Source organism: Arvicola amphibius, chromosome 11, assembly GCF_903992535.2.
Source record: "Arvicola amphibius chromosome 11, mArvAmp1.2, whole genome shotgun sequence".
Lineage (NCBI taxonomy): Eukaryota > Metazoa > Chordata > Mammalia > Rodentia > Cricetidae > Arvicola > Arvicola amphibius.
The window spans coordinates 47,677,968-47,697,696 of record NC_052057.2 but is presented as its reverse complement, the minus strand read 5'-3'; the positions used below and the strand labels follow the sequence as shown (position 1 = coordinate 47,697,696).

At 41.6% G+C, this 19,729-nt stretch overlaps 1 protein-coding gene across 1 annotated transcript in view; it reads right to left on the bottom strand.

Annotated features, from left to right (window-relative positions):
• Ect2 (epithelial cell transforming 2) overlaps positions 1–16,163 on the bottom strand; it is a 60,004-nt gene extending 43,841 nt beyond the window's left edge. The window contains exons 1-7 of the mRNA XM_038347598.1: positions 16,037–16,163; positions 10,672–10,823; positions 9,511–9,590; positions 9,335–9,427; positions 6,982–7,164; positions 5,794–5,883; positions 4,743–4,850 (exon numbers count right to left, since the gene is read on the bottom strand). Coding sequence (XP_038203526.1) covers positions 4,743–4,850; positions 5,794–5,883; positions 6,982–7,164; positions 9,335–9,427; positions 9,511–9,590; positions 10,672–10,801 — 684 coding nt within the window. The 5' untranslated portion in view covers positions 10,802–10,823; positions 16,037–16,163. The remainder of the gene's footprint in view (positions 1–4,742; positions 4,851–5,793; positions 5,884–6,981; positions 7,165–9,334; positions 9,428–9,510; positions 9,591–10,671; positions 10,824–16,036) is intronic.
• Between the last annotated feature and the right edge of the window lie 3,566 nt (positions 16,164–19,729).

Sequence of the window (19,729 nt, the reverse complement as noted above, 5' to 3'; positions counted from 1 at the left end):
CACATGTAACCCTCTTGTCCATACATCCCTTCTTCCAAGTGTTCACTGCAACAAGTCATCGGTCTGCTTCAGGCCTCTTTCTGCTACACCATCCATGCTGGTGTATTTCCTCACTGGGACTCCTCTTGGATACCCTGCTGTTGCCCTGTGTAACAGAGATCCTGTGGCTTTGGGTCTGCAGGACTGGTCCCTTTACGTGCTCCAGCCAATCAGAGATGGGGTGGATGTTGGGGGGAGCCAATCATAACCCTGATTCTGGGTCTGGGTAGCTGCAGGGCTGGTCAGCCCTCTAGCTCTCCCTTGTCCTCACCACCAGGGTGAGCTCTCCAGCACTGTCCCAATCTAGTTCATCCTTGCTGTAATAACCAAGGAGTTTGGCCAGCTCTCTTGCTTTCAAGCCCTTAGGGTCAGCTCTCCCAGACCTGGACTATCAAGGCCAGCTCCACTGTGCTGCCCAGAGAAGGTCTAGGGGCCATTGTCCTGAACACTGCAGCTGGTGAGGAGGCTGGGGATAAGAGGCATCTCTCCCAGGCCTACACCACCATATGGCAGATTAGGGGCAGGGCCAGATCTCCCACACCCCTCTCAATAAGGTCAGGTGTATTGTGCTGCCCAGGAGAGGTACCCAATTCTTTTATTCTATTTTCTTTAGACATAGTTCTTAAATTTATCCTTATTAAACTTTGAATTCTCCTTTGTTTCCAGTTTCACACCTTGAAAGTACTTACTGGCCAACATAGGACTAAAAAACAAAACAAAAACAAAAAACAAAAACCATGGGACTAAGTCACTAAACTCTCAGGAGTTTAAATTATTAGGTGAAATAGAGAAAAATGGCTCAATGCCTGCTATCAAGCCTGATGACCTCAGCTCCAACCCCAGAATCAACGTGGAAGGGGAGAGCCAAACTCCTAAAACAGAGGTTCTCAGTAGGGGAGGGGGCTGCCATGGCAGTGTAGCCAACACCACAATCTGACACTGACCTTGATATTATTAAGTTAAATATGAGGTACTGTGTAGGATCTTGTAGCTATCAGAATAATCTTGTCTAACTTAATGTAGCATGATGCAATATTACAAAAAAAATTAAAAGCAGTGTATATTTTTGTATTTCTTTCTTTTGTTAGGATATAATCTTCAAACAAAGGTGGTACATATTACCTGTGTTTTATGAGCAGCGTCCTGTTTGTTACTTATGGAGTACCAAGTGGACAACTGAAAAGCTTTCCATGTGTACCACAGAACTGACTTATAATGAATGTCATTTACCAGCCCAAATTTTGATACTGTTTGAAGGGTAAGTTGTCATTACTAAGTGTGATGCTACTGGACAACATGCAACTGAAAGACAAGTAAGATTTCTTAGAATACTGGCATTCACAGAGACAGAAACTAAGTGTTGATCTGAAGCAAGAGAAGGAGAAGCCCTGAAATTAAGAACAAAAGGGTTAATAGATGGATTATAAATATAACTGCACAGTAGATGTAGTTTGAACTGTGAGCTTAAAATTACTGAAGTTTTTGTATATTTTAGGTATATTTAATCACAATAGGAAATTGTAAGTCTACTAGTGATAGTGGACAATGTTACTTTCTTAGCACATAGGAATGAATTAGGTAAGTAAATTTTATTTTCAAACACACCTATGATATTCTATACACTTCTACCCTACACCCATTGCTAACTCTCTATGTTATGCTCTATAACAGAGATACTCAGTTATACACGGGGGCTGACATATCAGAATAAATCCTGCATATCAGATATTTACATTAGGATTCATAACAGTAGCAAAATTACACTTACAAAGTAGCAACAAAATAATTTTACTGTTGGGGTCACCACCATATGAGGAACTATTAAAGGGGCGCAGCATTAGGAAGGTTGAGATCCACTGCTCTTGAGGCACCAGACATGCACACAGTGCACACACACGAACAAAACGATCACACACAGCAGCATTAAGAAGATTGAAAACAACCGTTCCATAAGCTTTCTTCTGATATCCACATGTTCAACATGATACATACACAAAAACAAATTTAGGGGAAATTCAAGTCAATGACCATTTCCTACATAAATATACTGAGAATGTGGGGATGAATGATGAATTCCAGTTAAGATAATTTAACTAGGATTAGTGACATGAACCAGTGGTTAGGAGAACTTGCCATGCAATCCCCAGGTCCTCATGAGTAGAACAAACCTATGCCTGCAAGTTGTCTTCTGACCTCCATATATGGGCCATGGCACAAGCACACACCCACATGCTAACACAGACACACAAAATAAATAAAATGCAAAGTTCAACTACAACTTAAAATAGATTTCAATTCTAATAAATTATTTTCAGCTGGCATGATGGATAGTCCAATAATCCCAGCACTTGGAAGGCTAGACTAGGATATGTAGGTAGACATTGTGGCCCACATCTTAATCCCAGCACATGGGAAGCAGAAGCAGGGGATCTCTATGAGTTAAGTCAACCTGGCCTATACCATTGAATCCCAAGACAGCCACAGTAACATTAACAGAAATTCCTTCTCACTCAAACAAACAAAACAACACAATAAGGCCAACCCTGTGGGTGCAGGTGTGGGTGAGAGTTGTCCCCATGAACCATCTCATCTGTCTTGTGGCATGAGCGGGGAAGAGTTGCCCCACTCACAACGCCTGAGGCAGGTGGGAGAGCTGTCCCTGTGGTCATAAGAGCAGAAAAGTGCCTGGTGTCCACTAGCTGCAACACCCTGCACCTTACCAGGGAAGCACAGCAGAGCCAACCTTGTTAGCGCAAGTGTGGGTGAGCCATCCCCAAAATTGTGAGCATGGGAGAGCTGTCTCCATTACCCATCTGTCTTGTGGCAGCATGGGTGCGGGAGAATTGCCCCCCCCACTAGTATCTGGGGCAGGGAAAGCTGGCCCTGTGATCCTAAGAGCAGGAGAGTCAACTCTGTTAGTGCAGGTGTAGGTGAGCCAGCCCCAAAGTTGTAAGCATGGGACAACTGTCCCCATTTCATATCTGGTGGACCAGCCCTACCCAGGCCCAATCCCAAAGTTATGATTTGGCCCGCCCCATTATCCACTCCATCTATGATCTACTGGAGCACATTAAGGGACCTGACACACAAACCCAAAGCTACAGGATCTCCACAACACAGGGCAACAACAGGATATCCAGGAGCCCAAGCCAGGGGTAGGGAAGTAGAAACTAGAGGCCTCAAACCAGACCAAATGACTCTCTGTACGGAACACTTGCAAGAAAGGATATACGGACAAAGGAGTCACGGTGTGACTCATGGTGCCACACTGCAACTTCCATGAAGAGATTCTTAAGTTTTCCCTTTGTAGTTCATTTTAATTATGTTTTTTCTTTCTTTTCTCTTAAATTTTGTATTATTTGGGGAGTGTGCAGGGGCAAAGGGCAGATGTAAAGGGCTGAGTAAATGAATGAATTAAGATAATATGATGTAAAAGACCCAAAGAATAAATAAAATTTTTGAAAAAAATCAGGCTGTAGGCAAGCTTGTAGAGCGGTTTCCTAGATTTTCTTCATCAGTGATTGAGAGATATAGGAAGAACCAGCTCATTGTGGGTGGTACCACCCCTGGGCAGAAGGGCCTGGGGCATAAAAGCAGGCTGAGCAAGATATAGAGAGCAAGTCAGTGAGCAGCATTCCTTCATGGCTTCTGTATCTAGGTCTCCGTCTTGAGTTCCTGCCCTGACTTTCTGTGGTGATCAACTGTGATATGAAACTGTCAACTGAAATAAGCCCTTTACTCGCCCCCCCCCCCCTCAAAACAACCAAACGAAACAAAATGACCCTGCCTCGGGAGAAAAATACTTTCTCCTGTTTCTTTTTTTTAAATAGATAATCCTTTCTTTTTAATATACGATAATTAACATGTGCAAAGACACAGGATCATTTTATAAAAGGCTATGTTCTTATAAAGTCAACAGTGAAATATCTGTTCTCACAGTTCTTTTTTGTTTTTTGTTTTCTATTTTTTTGAGAGAAGAGTTTCTCTGTAGCTTTGGAGCCTGTCCTGTCTTGTAGACCAGGCTGGCCTCGAACTCACAGAGATCTGCCATGATTAAAGGCATGTGCCACCATCGCCTATCTCACAATTCTTGACCCGCCTGTCTCTACTAGTCATACAACATTTGCCAGCAAAACCCATCTCCCAGCTCTCACCATCTCACTCACCTTTCAACACCTAACTTGAGTTTCACTGCCTTCTTAAAACCTAATGGGCCACAATCTGTGATTTAAACCTGTCATAAAGATTCCACTTTGCTTCCCTTTTTTTAAAAACGGACCCAAACAATACAGGCTAACCAAACCACCTATGCAGTCAAATAAGACCTTAAACTGCTGACCCGCCCTTCGCCACCTCCCACATGCACTACTGGGAAAGGTGTGCAGTGCTGGGACCTAATGAGTCCTTCCTGCAAGCTGGGAAAGCACATCACAAACCCTTTACCAAAAACTCCAATGGCAAAAAAATCTGATCCTCAAAAACAGCAGAATCAACAAAAGAGTAATATTAAACCCATACCACCCAGGCATGGAAGAGCTGGACGGGGAAACAGGAGGATACTAACGAGTTCAAAGCTAGCACAGCCTACAAAATGATTTCTAGACTGCCCTGGACTACACTATGAGAACATTTCAAAACAAACATAAACAAAAAACCATTACAGAGTAATACTATATTGAAAAAATAATATTAAGTTTACATACCCTGAATTTTTCTCCTTGCGTGCAATTTGCCACTAGATGTGTTACTTTGGAATTACATTCTTTTCGAATAACTCCACCCATATGATGAACCAATGTCACCAATTTCACCTCAAAAGAAAATATGACAAAATTGATTTTAAATAAATCTGTATTAATAACTCATTTAGCATAACTACCTTACAAAATTTATACAAATTTGGATAAATGTTAAATTTTATATAAAAAATTAAAGAGTAGCTTACTGTTGTTGCTACAGGCAAAACTATACAAACAATATACAGAGTATTAAGTTAATAGACAACTGACTCTTAACACTGCCTAAATATACATTTATTGCTTTCATTTTCACCTTATTTACTTTTTACAATATTGAGTATCAAGGCCAAGACCATACATCCACAAATATATTGATTTATTTTTTCAAGAGTTTATTTATGTGCCTGTGAGTATACACACAGAAGCAGGTATTCAGAGGCCAGCAGCAGGGGTCAGTTCACCCAGAGCTGGTGTTATAGGCAGCTCTGAGTTGCCTGACATGGGTGCTGGGAACCAAACTCTTGTCCTCTAGGGAACAGCAAGTGCTTTCAACCACTGAGCCAAGTCCCCAACCCCAAATATACTGACTTTTAACATCAGGTTATATAACATCAATATTTGTCACACAAATTTCAGCAACATTTACTGGTTTCAACTTACTGTGAACCAGAAAACTGTTTCTGTGATGTCTCTGCGGTGGTTAGAATAAAGTTTTGCTTGCATAACAATATCAATTCTGCATATTAAAAACGTCAATCAGTTAACCAATGTAACTGATCATTAGCAGGAGAGTAAAATTTTCTATTAATTTACATGCCAGCTAGCACTTACAAAACATCTTTTTTTTCTTAACAAAGCTCTTAAGAACTTTTCTTTAAAATTTAGAACCTGATGTCACAGCATTTTTTCCTTTAAGAATTTTTAAATGAATTCATGATACCAAAAATAAATAAATAAATGTAGTAGAATCTGCATTACTAGGAAAATGTCTTTGAAGCTACATCATCGTACTTACGAGCTCCTCCTTCTTCCTGAACCCAGTGAAGCACAGCACCAGGTTCAGCATGCTGGTACAGTACAGCGGCCGACAGGAGAATGGCACGGGCTGTGGAGGACACATCATTGTAAACCTGTGAGCTTCCTTTACAGTTAGGATTTAGAAAACATTTCCTCAAGCTTAATGATTTCTCTTCTTGCCAATTAACTTTTCAATACCCAAGGTTTACTTGAATTTTCCAATAACGCGGAGGAAAGGGGAATAATAAAAGTCAGACTCTAAACTCCACATTTAACATCTCCCTGCCAGGCGTGGCTGTATACTCCTGTAATCAGTCTCAGCATTCAGGAGGCTGAGACAGGAAGATTGTAAGTTTAAGACCATCCAGGAATACAAGGCCCTACCCTCAAAATACAGCTTAAAAATGTAACTGGGCATAGGGGCAAACCCCTTGAATCCCAGCACATGGAAGGCAGAAGCAGACAGATCTCTGAGAGTTCAAGGCCAGCCTAGTCTACAGAGTGACATCCAGAACAGCCAGAGACACACAGGCCTTGTTTTCCAAGGAGGGGAAAAACACTTGCTGGCAGCCTGATGACCTGAGTTTGAACCCTTTCACCATAATGAAAGGAGAACTGAATCCTCCAAGTTGTCCTATGACACACACAAAATGTTAAAAATTGGGGGAAGGGGGTTAAAATAATATTCCTTATTAAAATCCTACAAAAATGGATATGGCACCAGCTTTAAATGGAAAAAAGGAAGGTTTATGTTTACACATTTCTGGAAACCAAACCTCTGCAAATCTGTCCTAAGGTATTACATGTGTCATAAGTAAAGCCATATGTATGGGCTTTTACATACACACATTATATGGCTTTCAATAGCCTTGGGTTTTGACTACTAAAAAATAAAAAGGAATACATAAGAATAGTCCCTATTAATTATCTTTTTGTTGAGGGAAAGAGAGCCTCAAGTAGCCTAGAACTCACCACATAGCCAAGAATGCACTTGAATCCAGATCCTTCTATTTTCACCTCCAAGTGCTAGAATGATAGGCCTGAGCAACCACACCCAGCAACCATGAATTATTCTAAGTGTTACATACACTCAACAATTAACAGGATTTTTCTAAATATAAATTTTCAAAAATTTCATTAGTAAAAATGTATTCTTGAAAAGTCACGGTAACTGTGTATTTCTCACCTCTCCCTTTTGGGCACAGCTGAGTATAACTGGAGGTCCAACAATTCTACAGTCAGTCTTGCGCAAGTCATTGAAGACAGAATTCTGGAAGTCAGTGACTACAAACACATTCTCAAATTCTGGGGAATCCAAACTTCCAAATTCTTCCAGTGAGTCCATCTTTACACAGGGCACTTTGATTTCCTATATTTTTTTTGTTTTATATTGTTATTATAAATAAAAAACATTCATAGGCTATATAATATACATGACTCCCTAAAAATGACTCCTACACTTTTTAGACATCTTTAAAATTTGTAGAAAACTTAAGTGTTAAAGTATACAATTACCAATATAGCATACAATAGTGAAAACCTGTTATTTCTCTACTTCTGCGTCACATATCCCCAACCACATCAAGAATACACAGATGGATAAGGGAAAGACATAACTTAGTAGGATCTATGACTCAGCGGCCTGTAAACCACCTGGCATGCACAGTGAACTCCGAGTGTCAGAGCACCAGAAACTTTCCTTTCTGCTGCTGTAGTCTTAGTTTTTGACAGTAATGGGGACTGAACCTAGAACTTTGAGCATACTAGGCAAGCACTCTACCAATGAGCTACTGCCACCCCCTTATTGGTTTTTGTTTGGTTGGTTTTTGGTTTTTTTAAACAGGGTTTCTCTGTGTGGCTTTGGAGCCTGTCCTGGAACTCGTTTTGTAGCCCCACGTTGGCCTCAAACTCACAGAGATCGGCCTGCCTCTGCCTCCTTAATTAAAGGCATGCACCACCACCACTTGGCCTATTGTTTTTCTGAGGCAAGGTTTCACGATTTAGCCAGGCTAGCCTGAACTTCTCTATATAGCCCAGGATGGCCCTGAACCCTCAGCAACCTTCCGGGACTGCCTGTGCAGTGATGACAATTATAAGCCACCATGCCCCACTTAAAAAGAAAGTAAACATATTTTACTAATACCAACTGTATTAGGTTTATAGCCACCATTTTTATTCTGATCAGGAAAAATAATACTGTACATACACTGCTATCTTCAAAAAATAAGAAAAAATTATCTTAGAACACCACAGTTAATAAAAGGTTTCTAATTGACATTCTCATTTCACTACACATGCCGCAAAGAGGTCACGAGCCAAGTTGGCTGCAGAGGACAGATTTACAATAGTATACAAAGGCAAGGATCTTAGAATGATTTTAAAAAACCAAAAAATTAACATACTGAAGATCCCATGTAATTCCTGTGTTAAAAGTCTGAATGGAGCCAGGTGGTGGTGATGCACACCTCTAATCCTGGCACTCGGGAAGCAGTGACAGGCGGATCTCTGTGTGTTCAAGGCCAGCCTGGTCTACAGAGTGAGTTCCAGGACAGCCAGGACTACACAGAGAAACCCTGTCTCAAAAAAATTATTTGGAATTGATAAGTAAATTATTTGGGCTTTAATTTGAAAGACTGGAGTGATGGGCCAAATCAGCTATCCCTGAAGTTCTTATATTGAACCCCTAACCCAAAACATTGAAGCCTTATCTCACAACCGGATTGCATGTGGGTAAGGATGTTAAAGAGGCAACTAAAGCTAAATGAGGTGCCTGAGTAGCCTTCGTCCAATCTGATTGGGGTGTTCATAAAAAATGTGAACATAACAAGGAACAGCAAAGATACACTACATAGAAACAAGGTAGGATACAGTAAAAAAAAGAAAAAAGAAAAGAAAATGCCCCGTGCAGCACAATAGAGGTTTCCAGACACTCTAAACCTACTGGGACTGATTTTGTTTAACTCCTAAAACTGAGAAAATTAAGTCTGTTGTTTAAGATATCTAGTCTGCGTTACTTTGTTAGAACAGCCCCAGCAAACTAATGTAAATCAAGGGCAGGGTGTGAGCTCAGTAGTAAAATGCTTGCGTAGCATGCACAAGACCCTGGGTTCAATCTGCCAAAAACATAATAAATGATGATTACTATGGAGATGGACTAGAGAACTAGACAGATTACAAATTCTGAGGCAAATTAATTGATAATCACTATTTATTGATATTAGTAATTTGGAAAAACAACAAGAACTTAAACAAAATTAAAGGGAAAAGTACGAAAACATGTAAAGAAAATTATCAGATTATTGTATATTAATATTACATTCTTTATTTAAATTAAATAATGAAGTCTCTAAAATTTGGATTTATAATAGATGCTATAGTTTTGGCCTTCAGAAACAACCCAATTCTAAGAATAGGCTACTTCCTACATTTCTAATTCAGAGTGCACAGAACACCTGATGCTGATTCCAATCCCAGAGTGAAGCAGTTCAGCCGAGGGAAGTGAAGCATGCCACATGCAATGAGATGCTTGACCTACCTACCATATTAATAACACCTTTTATTAATTTTTCATCCGATTTTCCAGGACAACTTTCTTTTATCTTTATAACGGGGACTTCCATTATCTTAATAGTCTGTAGAAAAGAGACTTAAGTATAAGAAAGACAGGTGGGTGAAGAATCTCTTTAGAAGTAAACTCCAAACCCCATCTCCTTACCTTTACTGCCTTGAGAAGATCTTCTTGTTTCCCAGCTTCTTGGACCAGTATCAGTCTTGTTTCAACCTGAGGCATTTCTTCTATTAAAATGTAAAATGTTTCAATATGTTAGGGTACCAACAGCAAGCACTTCCTCAACCTTCTTCCTAGCTAGAAAGTCTTCTACCTGAGGAAGGTAGAACATTCCCAGAATGTTAAAATAACCTAATTTGCCGGTCAGTGGTGGCGCACGCCTTTAATCCCAGCACTCAGGAGGCAGAGGCAGGCGGATCTCTGTGAGTTCGAGGCCAGCCTTGTCTACAAGAGCTAGTTCCAGGATAGGCACCAAAGCTACAGAGAAACCCTGTCTTGAAAAATACCAAAAAAATAAATAAATAAATAACCTGATTCTGAGTTTCCTACAAAAATATTTGACTATGTATCACTTTTAAAAAAGAAATGATACAAGCAGGCGGTGGCACCTTTAATCCCAGCACTCGGAGGCAGAGACAATAGGATCTCTGAATTCGAGGCCAGTCTGGTCTACAGAGCGTTCCAGTACAGGCTCCAAACCCTGTCTTAAAAAAAAGCAACAAAGCCGGGCGGTGGTGGCGCACGCCTTTAATCCCAGCACTTGGGAGGCAGAGGCAGGCGGATCTCTGTGAGTTCGAGACCAGCCTGGTCTACAAGAGCTAGTTCCAGGACAGGCTCCAAAGCCACAGAGAAACCCTGTCTCGAAAAACCAAAAAAAAAAAAAAAAAAAAGCAACAAAATAAAACAAAACAAAAGGAAAGAAAAAGATAAACTGTAGCAAAAGGCATACAAACAAAGAAATAATTCTGCCCAAGAAGCATTATCAAGCATGTCCCTCCTCCTTAAAGTACAGGGAGCTTTAGGATTTACAAACCACCTACAAAGCAGTGAGATAAGGGGCTCATCCCATAACCACAGCATTACAGCTAGACAGTCTCAATACAAGGAAAGCAGTATCAGCACTAAGACTCCCTTTTTCAAAGTGGGGAAGCATTAGCCCACATGATGGACAGAGAATACAGACATAGTGCCCGACTTACTCAACACACAGCCTCTAACTTAACTGTTACATCAGTGACAGGAAAAACAGCAGTCAGTACTTGAGGATTAAACAATTCTCTTTCTTTATAAAGCAGATAATAGGCTTACCATCAACATTTGAAGAAGACACCATGCACAAGTTTTCCTTGGAAGTTTCAGTGACTTTAGAATCAAAAATAGAAGAATCTGCCAAGTTAGTTATCTCAGTAGGAGACGTTAATGCACTGTTGTCAGCCATTGTTTGTACTGTTTTGTGGAGGCTGAAAAACAAAATTTGGAATTTGAATGCATGAAACAAACCTAGTCACTGAGCAACAAGCTTTAGAGCAGTGGTCCTCACCCTTCCTAATGCTGCAACCCCCTAAAACAGCTCTAGAGTTATGGGGACCACAACATAAAATTACTTCGTTGCTACTTCATACTGTAATTTTGCTACTGTTATGAATCGTAATGTAAATATCTGATACACAGGACATCTGGAATGTAACCACGACAGGCTGAGAACCACTGCATTAGAAGCTGAGCTTGTGGTATGTAGAATTTATCCACTGGGCCCAGGTGGTAGAGGATGGTCATGCCTAAAATCAGAAGGTGGAGGCAGAAAGACCAGGAGTAGGAGGCAACATGAATTCAAAGCCAATTTGGGGAACAAATTGGGGAACCTCCATCAGCATAGGTTTCTTTTTCTATAAAATAAAGCTGATCAAAACTGGCTTATAAAAATACAGTAACGCTGGGCGGTGGTGGCACACACCTTTAATCCCAGCACTTGGGAGGCAGAGGCAGGCGGATCTCTGTGAGTTCGAGGCCAGACTGGTCTACGAGAGCTAGCTCTAGGACAGGCTCCAAAGCTACAGAGAAACCCTGTCTCAAAAAAAAAGAAAAAAGAAAGAAAAGAGAAATACAGTTAACAGGTAACAACAGGCATTAAAAGAACACAGAAAACTCCCTGACATAAGCACACAAAAGGTGGTCACAAATATTTCCCTTTTTCTTCTATATTTCTATCTTCAATCTATTTCTCTTCCTAAATATCTATACAACATCCGCTTACAATAATCCCATCTTTATTCTTCGACTCATTCTCCCTGCCCAAAATGCCTGTCAGTCTCAAATCCAAAAACTTCATTGTCAAACTAAATTTCTGAGCAGTTTTCAAGTTCAAATTACAATGTACTTTATAACTGTGCTCGGCCTAGCATGTGTTCTACCTCAGTAACCACTTCTGACTTATGGATTTCTCAGAACCTTTCATAGGTAATTATACAGCTTACATATTACTGCCATTTTTATATTAATTCCCAAACATCTCTAAGATTTGACAAGACAAATATAAATTAGTGCCAGTATAAATCTGAACTATGAAAAAAAGCTCTTTTAGATATCTAGGATCTAAGAATTGAAAAGTTAGGCAAGCAGGAAAATAAAGTTTAAGTTTAAAGTTAAAAGTCATACTTCATAGTCTGAGTTTGTAGCTCAGTGCCAGTTCTTGAAAAGTATGCTGCAGGCCCTGGGCTTTATATCCAACTTGGGGGAGGAAGGCAAATTTCTTAAATAAATATAACCAATAGTCTCATCTTTACATCAGAGCTCATGACTGATCCATTTTTCTCTACTTCAGATTCATAAAGGGACTGCTCTACATTCTTAGTAAAGAAACAGTTTAAACTGTATACTTTGGGAAAACAGTAAGGTATGAATCTTCATTTCTCAATGGTGATTGGGTAGCACAAAACATACACACTACAGACCTACACACAAGAAAAATCATACACTTAAAAGTCAGCCACCTGTTTCCTGGCTCAGCTCTCCATTAAATCTCTATTTCTGTATAAAAGAAGCAGACATAGATTACAACTCAAATCCAGGTTGTGATAGAAAATGAGTAGGTAGGGCTGGAGAGATGGCTCAGAGGTTAAGAGCACTGGCTGCTCTTCCAAAGGTCCTGAGTACAACTCCCCACAACATGGTGGCTCACAACCATCCAAGATGAGATCTAGTGCCCTCTTCCAGCCTGCAGGCATATATAGCACTATATACAAAATAAATAAATATTTTTTAAAAAAAAGAAAATGAGTAGGTATTTTGAGATGACGAGTAACAATTCATTTTATACAATACTCACAACTCAGTATTGTTTACTGTATCCAGGGCAATCATTACTCTAAAGCACTGCAGAAGTGCTCCAATAGTTGTCTTTACTCAGAAACTACAAATTCCATAGTCTTCTTCCTACATCTCCTATAAATCATTTTCAGCGAAAAACACAAGGCTCTAAGTCACTTAAAGAAATCTCACAACATAATGACTTCTACACAACATAATGACTCAGCCACCATCAGAGGAGCTTGAGCCATTCGTAGATGGAATACAGACCCACAGCCAGACACACACAGAGTGAGACCCTAAACGGATGTCTCCACCAGAAGAGGATGGAGGACACCAAGGGAAACAATACCCTCTAAAACAGGACTGGCGCGCATATGAGCTCACAAATCAAATGGGGTCCCAGCACTGCGGAGGAGGTTGGCATGATGTCCCATCCCTAACCAAGAAGCTGTCTCCAATTGACAACCACTCAAAAGAGAAATATAGTGTTCTCTTGAGTCTCACTGGGTACAAACCACAAAAGGCACGCCACACTCAACAGTAGCTGCCCAACTGAAAACGAACTCTGGCATTTTTGTGGAAATATTTTGCCTCACAATACTTTGTCAGGGAATGTTTTTAACCTTACTGGTCTTTTGTTGATAACCTACGGTTTCCCATTTGGGGCTTCTATAGGTGTTCTGTGCGTATCTCTCTCTGCTTGTCATGCTTTTTCTTTATGATCCCTTACGGTGTGTTTTTTTCTATTCTGCTTTGTTTTCCTTTGTTTCTTTTTCTTATTTATTTTCTAAAGAAAGAGAGAAAAAGAAGCTGTGGAGTTGGATGGTGGTGAAGTGGGATATAGGATTCAGACTGTATTGTATGGAAAAAAAATCAAAAAAAAGAAAAAAATAAGACAGTGCCAGTGTGCGCCTTTAGTCCCAGCACTCGGGAGACAGCAGCAGGTGGATATCTTTGAGTTCGAGAACAGCCTGATCTACAAGATTTGAGTTCCAGTACCGACAGCACTGTTTCACAGAGAAAGCTTGTCTTGAAAAACAAAATAAAAACAAACAAAAAACAAATCAAAACTTTCTAATAAATCAAGAAGACCATTTGAGAAACTGGAGAGATAGCTCAGCAGTTAAGAGCAATAGCTCAGCAGTTAAGAGCAGTGGCTGCTCTTCCAAAGGTCCTAAATTCAATTCCCAGCAACCACATGGCAGCTCCCAACCATCTTTAATAGGATCTGCTACCCTCTTCTGACATAAAAGTTTACGTGCAGGCAGAACATTGTATACATAATAAATGAATGAGTGAATAAGTGAAATCTTTTAAAAAAAAAATAAAACAAAAGATCTAGCTGCTCATGGTATTGAAAGCTGTACGGTCACATGAAACCTGACCTCAGAAGAGCCAACAGCAGGAATTAGTGAAATGGTTAGTAGAACACAGTGCTTAATCGAGGCTAGAGGGAAGGCTGGGGTGATTAAATTCACTGCTCTTCCAGAGGACCAAGGTTCACTTCCCAGCACCCACATGTCAGCTCACAACTACTTGTAACTCCAAGATCTAGCATTCTTACACAGATATACATGCAGGTAAAACACCAATATACACATTTTTTTAAAAAATTAATTCATTAAATACAACTTTCCACCAGGCAGTGGTGGTGCATGCCTTTAATCCCAGCACTCAGGAGGCAGAGGCAGGTGGATCTCTGTGAGTTTGAGGCCAGCCTGGTCTACAGAGCAAGTTTCAGGACAGCTAGGGCTGTTACACAGAAAAACCATGTCTTGAAAAACAAAACAAAAGGTTAGTAAAGTGTACTTTGAATGTTTCCAATAAAAGAAATGATAAATGCTTCCAGTAACATAGCCATTACCCTGATCTGATCATATCTGATCATTACATATTATATAAATGTACTAAAATATTCTAGGGCTTGAAGTATACCTTAGTGAGAAAGCATAAAGAAGTTCTGGGTTCAACCTCTCAGTTTCAGAAAAAAAAAAAAGTCAAAACACAGCCCATAATTATATGGCAATGCCAAGGCTTCACAATATATATAACACACATAATATATGTATAGGTATATTATACATGTTTTTTTACGACACGGTTTATGGTTTTTCAAGACAGGGTCTCTTTGTGTAGCCCTAGCTGTCCTGGAACTCTGTAGACCAGGCTGGCCTCAAACTCACAGAGATCGCCTGCCTCTCCTCCTGAGTGCTGGGATTAAAGGCGTGCACCACCACTGTCAGGCTCTTACAATCCATGTTCAGTGATACTTTCGTTTCCATGACCCTCTTTAACTTCAAAGGCTTAACTGTATATATCATTTATTTCCAAAACGGCTTCCAAATTTACAGTAGAAGAGCTACACGGTAAATCATGCTATAACTAACGTCCTACAATCGGATATCAGACTGGAATGCATCCGTTGCTTTTTCTCATGTTCACATAGGCCAGGGGCTTTTATAAATAAACACAATAGAATCAGGGATCACCAAACAACACATCTTTGTCTGGGGATGTAAGCTTTGCAGAAGTATGCATGACGTCATCCCCAGGTAACCCGTAAACCAGGCAAGGTGAAAGTACACCTGTAATGGGAGGCAAGCTCATCAGAAGTTCAATGTCACTCTTGGCTCAACAGTACAAACCTATGCTGGGCTCCCTGACAACCTGTCTCACAACACATTTCTTTTAAATTGAGTTTCCTCATAAAAACGTTATCCAGGGTAAAGAACCAAATTCCAATAGTGAACGTTATTAGAATTGTGATTAGTAGGTCTCATTTACTTAGGGTTTAATATTTTTCCAGGAATTATTCTAAATCGGTTTCCTTGCCATTCGTTTAACCTTTGCAGCCATCCTAACAGTCGAATACTAAGTACTGCCGTATCCAGTTTGTGGCTAAGACAGTCACTCAAGCGGCTTCTCCAAGCCGGGTCTAACTCCACTGATAGCGCTTCCCTAACCACTAACCACACACAGCTGTGGCCAGGAAGGGGGCGGGGCGGCCTGTGTTTTATATTTAAAAAATCGAAAATCGGAATTCTGCAGGAATTCCAGTGGGAAACCACAAAACAATCAGGGCAGCTCAGGGCTGCAGCGAGCGGGCGGGCGGGCGGCCAAAATCCCGGTTCCAACTGAGCCCTTCACCCCGGGGCGCCCGGCAGCAGCAGGACAGGGAGGAGGGTGACCCGGACTCGGACCCCGACGACGGAAGACCGGGCCGGGACAGAGAAAGGGATGGAGGGTGGAGGAGGGTGGCGGAGCCCGTGCTGCCCACCGCGGCGGGGAGGAGGCCTCCGACGCCGACGCCCATGGCTCGGGCACCGCATGCCCTCCAGTCCCGCACACACCACGCAGTCCTCACCACGCTTAAACGGAAAGAAGAGCCGCTCCGGCGCCGTCCTCCGCTATCCTCACACCCTCACGGCCCTCACTGGCGCCATGGCTCGAGGGAGGCCGCCGCCGCCGCCAATTCAAAAAATCCGGCCGCTCTCTCCGAGAGCCATGCTGATTGGCGCCCTCGGCCAACCTCCTCACCATAGGCTGGAGCCCCGAGGGCAGTGCTGATTGGTTACAGCCCAACGCCCGCCTCCAGGCGGGGCCGGTTGATTGGCTGTGCGTGGCTTTCAAATAAACTAAACGGCTGCAGCGTGCGGACGTCACGGAGTGCCCGGATGTGGCCGCGAGGGGGCGGTGGCCCCCTCCAGAGTTGCAGGTGTCTCTGTGGTTACCGCTTGTTTACTCAGTAAACAGCGCGCTTCCTGAGCACCAGTCCGTCTCTACCATCGCCTCCACCTTCAAGACACAGCACCAAGCGCCCCAAGTCGTTCCGCTCTTATTGCCTCCCAGGTTCTGTTTTTAAAGCCAAGCTTGCATCCGAGCAATTTAAAATTGTGTGAGGAGATTCTAGAATCTCCGGAGACAAAAATCGCCTCAGGGTTGCTCCTCCCACCCCGCCCCAAGCGCAGGAAGGTCCTGGGAAGTCAGGACAGACAAGAAGTGACCAATTTTTTCCTGGGGTCAGTATTGCTCTTCTGTAAATTGTTTCTACAATATTCTACTTTCTAAACTGTTCTACAATAGAATCGTTTAAGAAAAATGCACTTCTACTGGGTGTAGATGTGACCCCAACCACTGAGGAGGAGGATACTGGAGGTGCAGGACAAGACCAGCTTGGATTACACAGGGTGACCCTGTCTCAAAACAACTATCTTTAGTTAGAAAAAAAAACAAAACTACCAAGTGAATGTTGACTTAAATGAAAGGGAAGTGAATCTGTTGCTAGGCCCCCAAATCTCAATAGAAGGTAGAAAACTTTTTTCTTCAGATTTATTTATTTTAAATTTTAATGTGCCTGGGTGGTTTGTTTTTTTTTTTTTTTTTTTTTTTTTTTGCCTGCATGTATGTATTTTCCCTGAATGTATGTGCAACGTATGAGTGCCTGGGTGCCCTTGAAGGTAAGAAGAAGCAGGCTGGAATACCCTGGGACTGGAATTTCAGAGGATTATGAGTTACCTTGTGGATGCTAGGAATTGAACCCTGGTCCTCTGTAAGAACCCTGGTCCTCTGTAAGAGCAACAAGTGCTTTTAACTACTGAGCCAACTCTCCAGTAAAAGCTACTACTTTAAGAACAACTATATTTGTCAGACTCTGTAGCAATTTGAAAAGTTTGTCGTGTACTTCAGAGAATAAGTAAAACTGTCTGTAATCATAGTTTGTTTGTTTTTTTTTGTTTTTGTTTTTTTCTGCTTACCAGTATATAAGACCTGCCTTTTACTACCATTCTGTAGTAGCCGTTAGGAAGAAAGAAAAAAAAAATAGGCTAGGCATTGAAATTGTCCTCTGGAGCTTGCTTGCATACTTAAGATTGGGTGTGGCTGGCATTCCAAACATTCTCATCTCTAAAGTACTTTAAACTGGAAGCAGCCTGCTTCCTTTGGGATTGCCTTAGGGAGCCAAGCTTCCCCAACTGTCTGATGAGGATGTAGGAACAGTTATGCAGCCTTCCAAAGCTTGTGCAGCACATGCATGAGAAATGAGGAGGAGATTCCATCTCGCATTCAGGTTTTTATTTACTCAGCAGATGTGTATTAACCGTCAGAAAGCCATTGTACTTGCTTGGGGGTAAAAGCATAAATTAGAGCCAGACAGTGGTGGTGCACACCTTTAATTCCAGCTCCTGGGAGGCAGAGACAGGTGAATCTCTGTGAGTTTGAGGCCAGCCTAAGCTACAGAGCGAGTTCCAGGGCAAGTTCCAAAGCTACACACAGAAACCCTTTTCCAAAAAACAAACAAACAAAAACCCACCAAGAATGAGGTATAGGTCCTGCCTGTAGAGGCTTCAGTGGGGTGTGGTGGTGCGCGCTTGTAATCCCATCATCACAGAGTGGCTACAGTTTAAGGTCATCCTTGGGTGCACATCAAGTTCCAGGCCAGCCTGGACTCTGAGACCCTGTCTCAAAATATAAAGGAATCCAGAAATAACAAATGGATGTAAAGGAAAACAGTGTTGTTGTGGTAAAAATTAACCAGCATCAGCCACAGCAGGTGAAAAACAGACTTACTAGGCATGGCATGCAGAGAAAATGGATATTTATTTAGTGGGTTATGGAGGTGAAAAGGAAGGGAGGGAGGGGAGAAGGGGGAAGAACAGAGAGAGGCAGAGAGAGAGAGAGAAACGAGAACCAGAGAGGGGGAGGTGAGAAGTGGGGAGAATTGTGAGAGGCAGAAGCTGCCTCATGGGGAGGGGGGGCGCTTGTCTCTTTGGGAGGGGACTATTTTAGACAATTACTCCTATGCTTTCTTCTGATCTTTGTGGGCATCAGACACACACATGATATTTATACATTCATACAGCAAAACACTAATACACATAAAACCATGTTAAATCTAAAAGTGTTTTTAATGTGAAATACAAAAAAAAGACATGTACATTGCTCTTGATTAAGCAAGTTCCAAGACAAACAAGGTTACATAGGATACCCTGTCTCAAAACATAACTGAAGAACAATTGATAAAACTCGGAGAGAGAAATTGGGCTTCAACCTGAAGATCTGAAAAGCAAAATAGCCAGCCACTGGTTCTTACCTTGACCTCAGTCCAAAAATGGCAATCCTGCCTCCAGGAATCTCAGAATGAGACTGTGTCTGAGAGCTATTTCTTCCCATTTTATAATCCTCTCTAGTTCTGGGATTAAAGGTGTGCACCTCCCAGTTTCTATGGCAACTAGTGTGGCTACTTGGATTAAAGTTGTATGTTACCACTGCCTGGCCTGCAAGGCTTGACCAGTGAGACTGTTTTACTCTCCCAATCCCCAGGCAAGCTTTATTTATTAAAATACAATTGAAATGCTGTTGTCTGGGTTTCTGTCCTGCCTGGTTTCTGTCCTCCCACCAGGTTCCACAGCCATTTAGCCCTGAAGAAATCACACAGAGGTCTATATTAATGATAAACTGATTGGCCCATTAGCTCAGGCTTCTTATTAACTCTTATAACTAATATTAACTCATTTTTATCTATGTTAGCCACATGGCTCAGTACCTTTTTCAGCGGGGCAATCACATCTTCCTTCTTCTGTGATTGGGACAGGACTGGGGAGGAATGGGCTTCCTCCTTCCTAGAATTCTCCTGTTCTCACTGACCCACCTCTACTTCCTGTCGGGTTGTCCTGCCTATACTTCCTGCCTGCTACTGGCCAATCAGCATTTATTTAAAACATAATTGACAGAACATAGACAATTGTCCCACACCAAAATGCCACTACACAAAACAAATAAAAATGTGTATATATGTATATATACTAACATATATGTGTATACTAATAGATATACACCCCATACCAACTCCAACTATGCAGTAAGCCAGACCAAATCAAATTGAAAAAGTATTTATTTGAGCAAAGATGTATTTGAGCAAAGCAACTCCCGGATGAGTTCTCCAGTCCCAGAGCTTGAGGCCTGAGAAGTACCCACAAAACCAGGTAGATCTTGTAGATTGTAGGTGAGGGGTAGCTGGTTTTGTGCCCAAGTATGGTCAAAAGATGAGCACTTTAGGGTG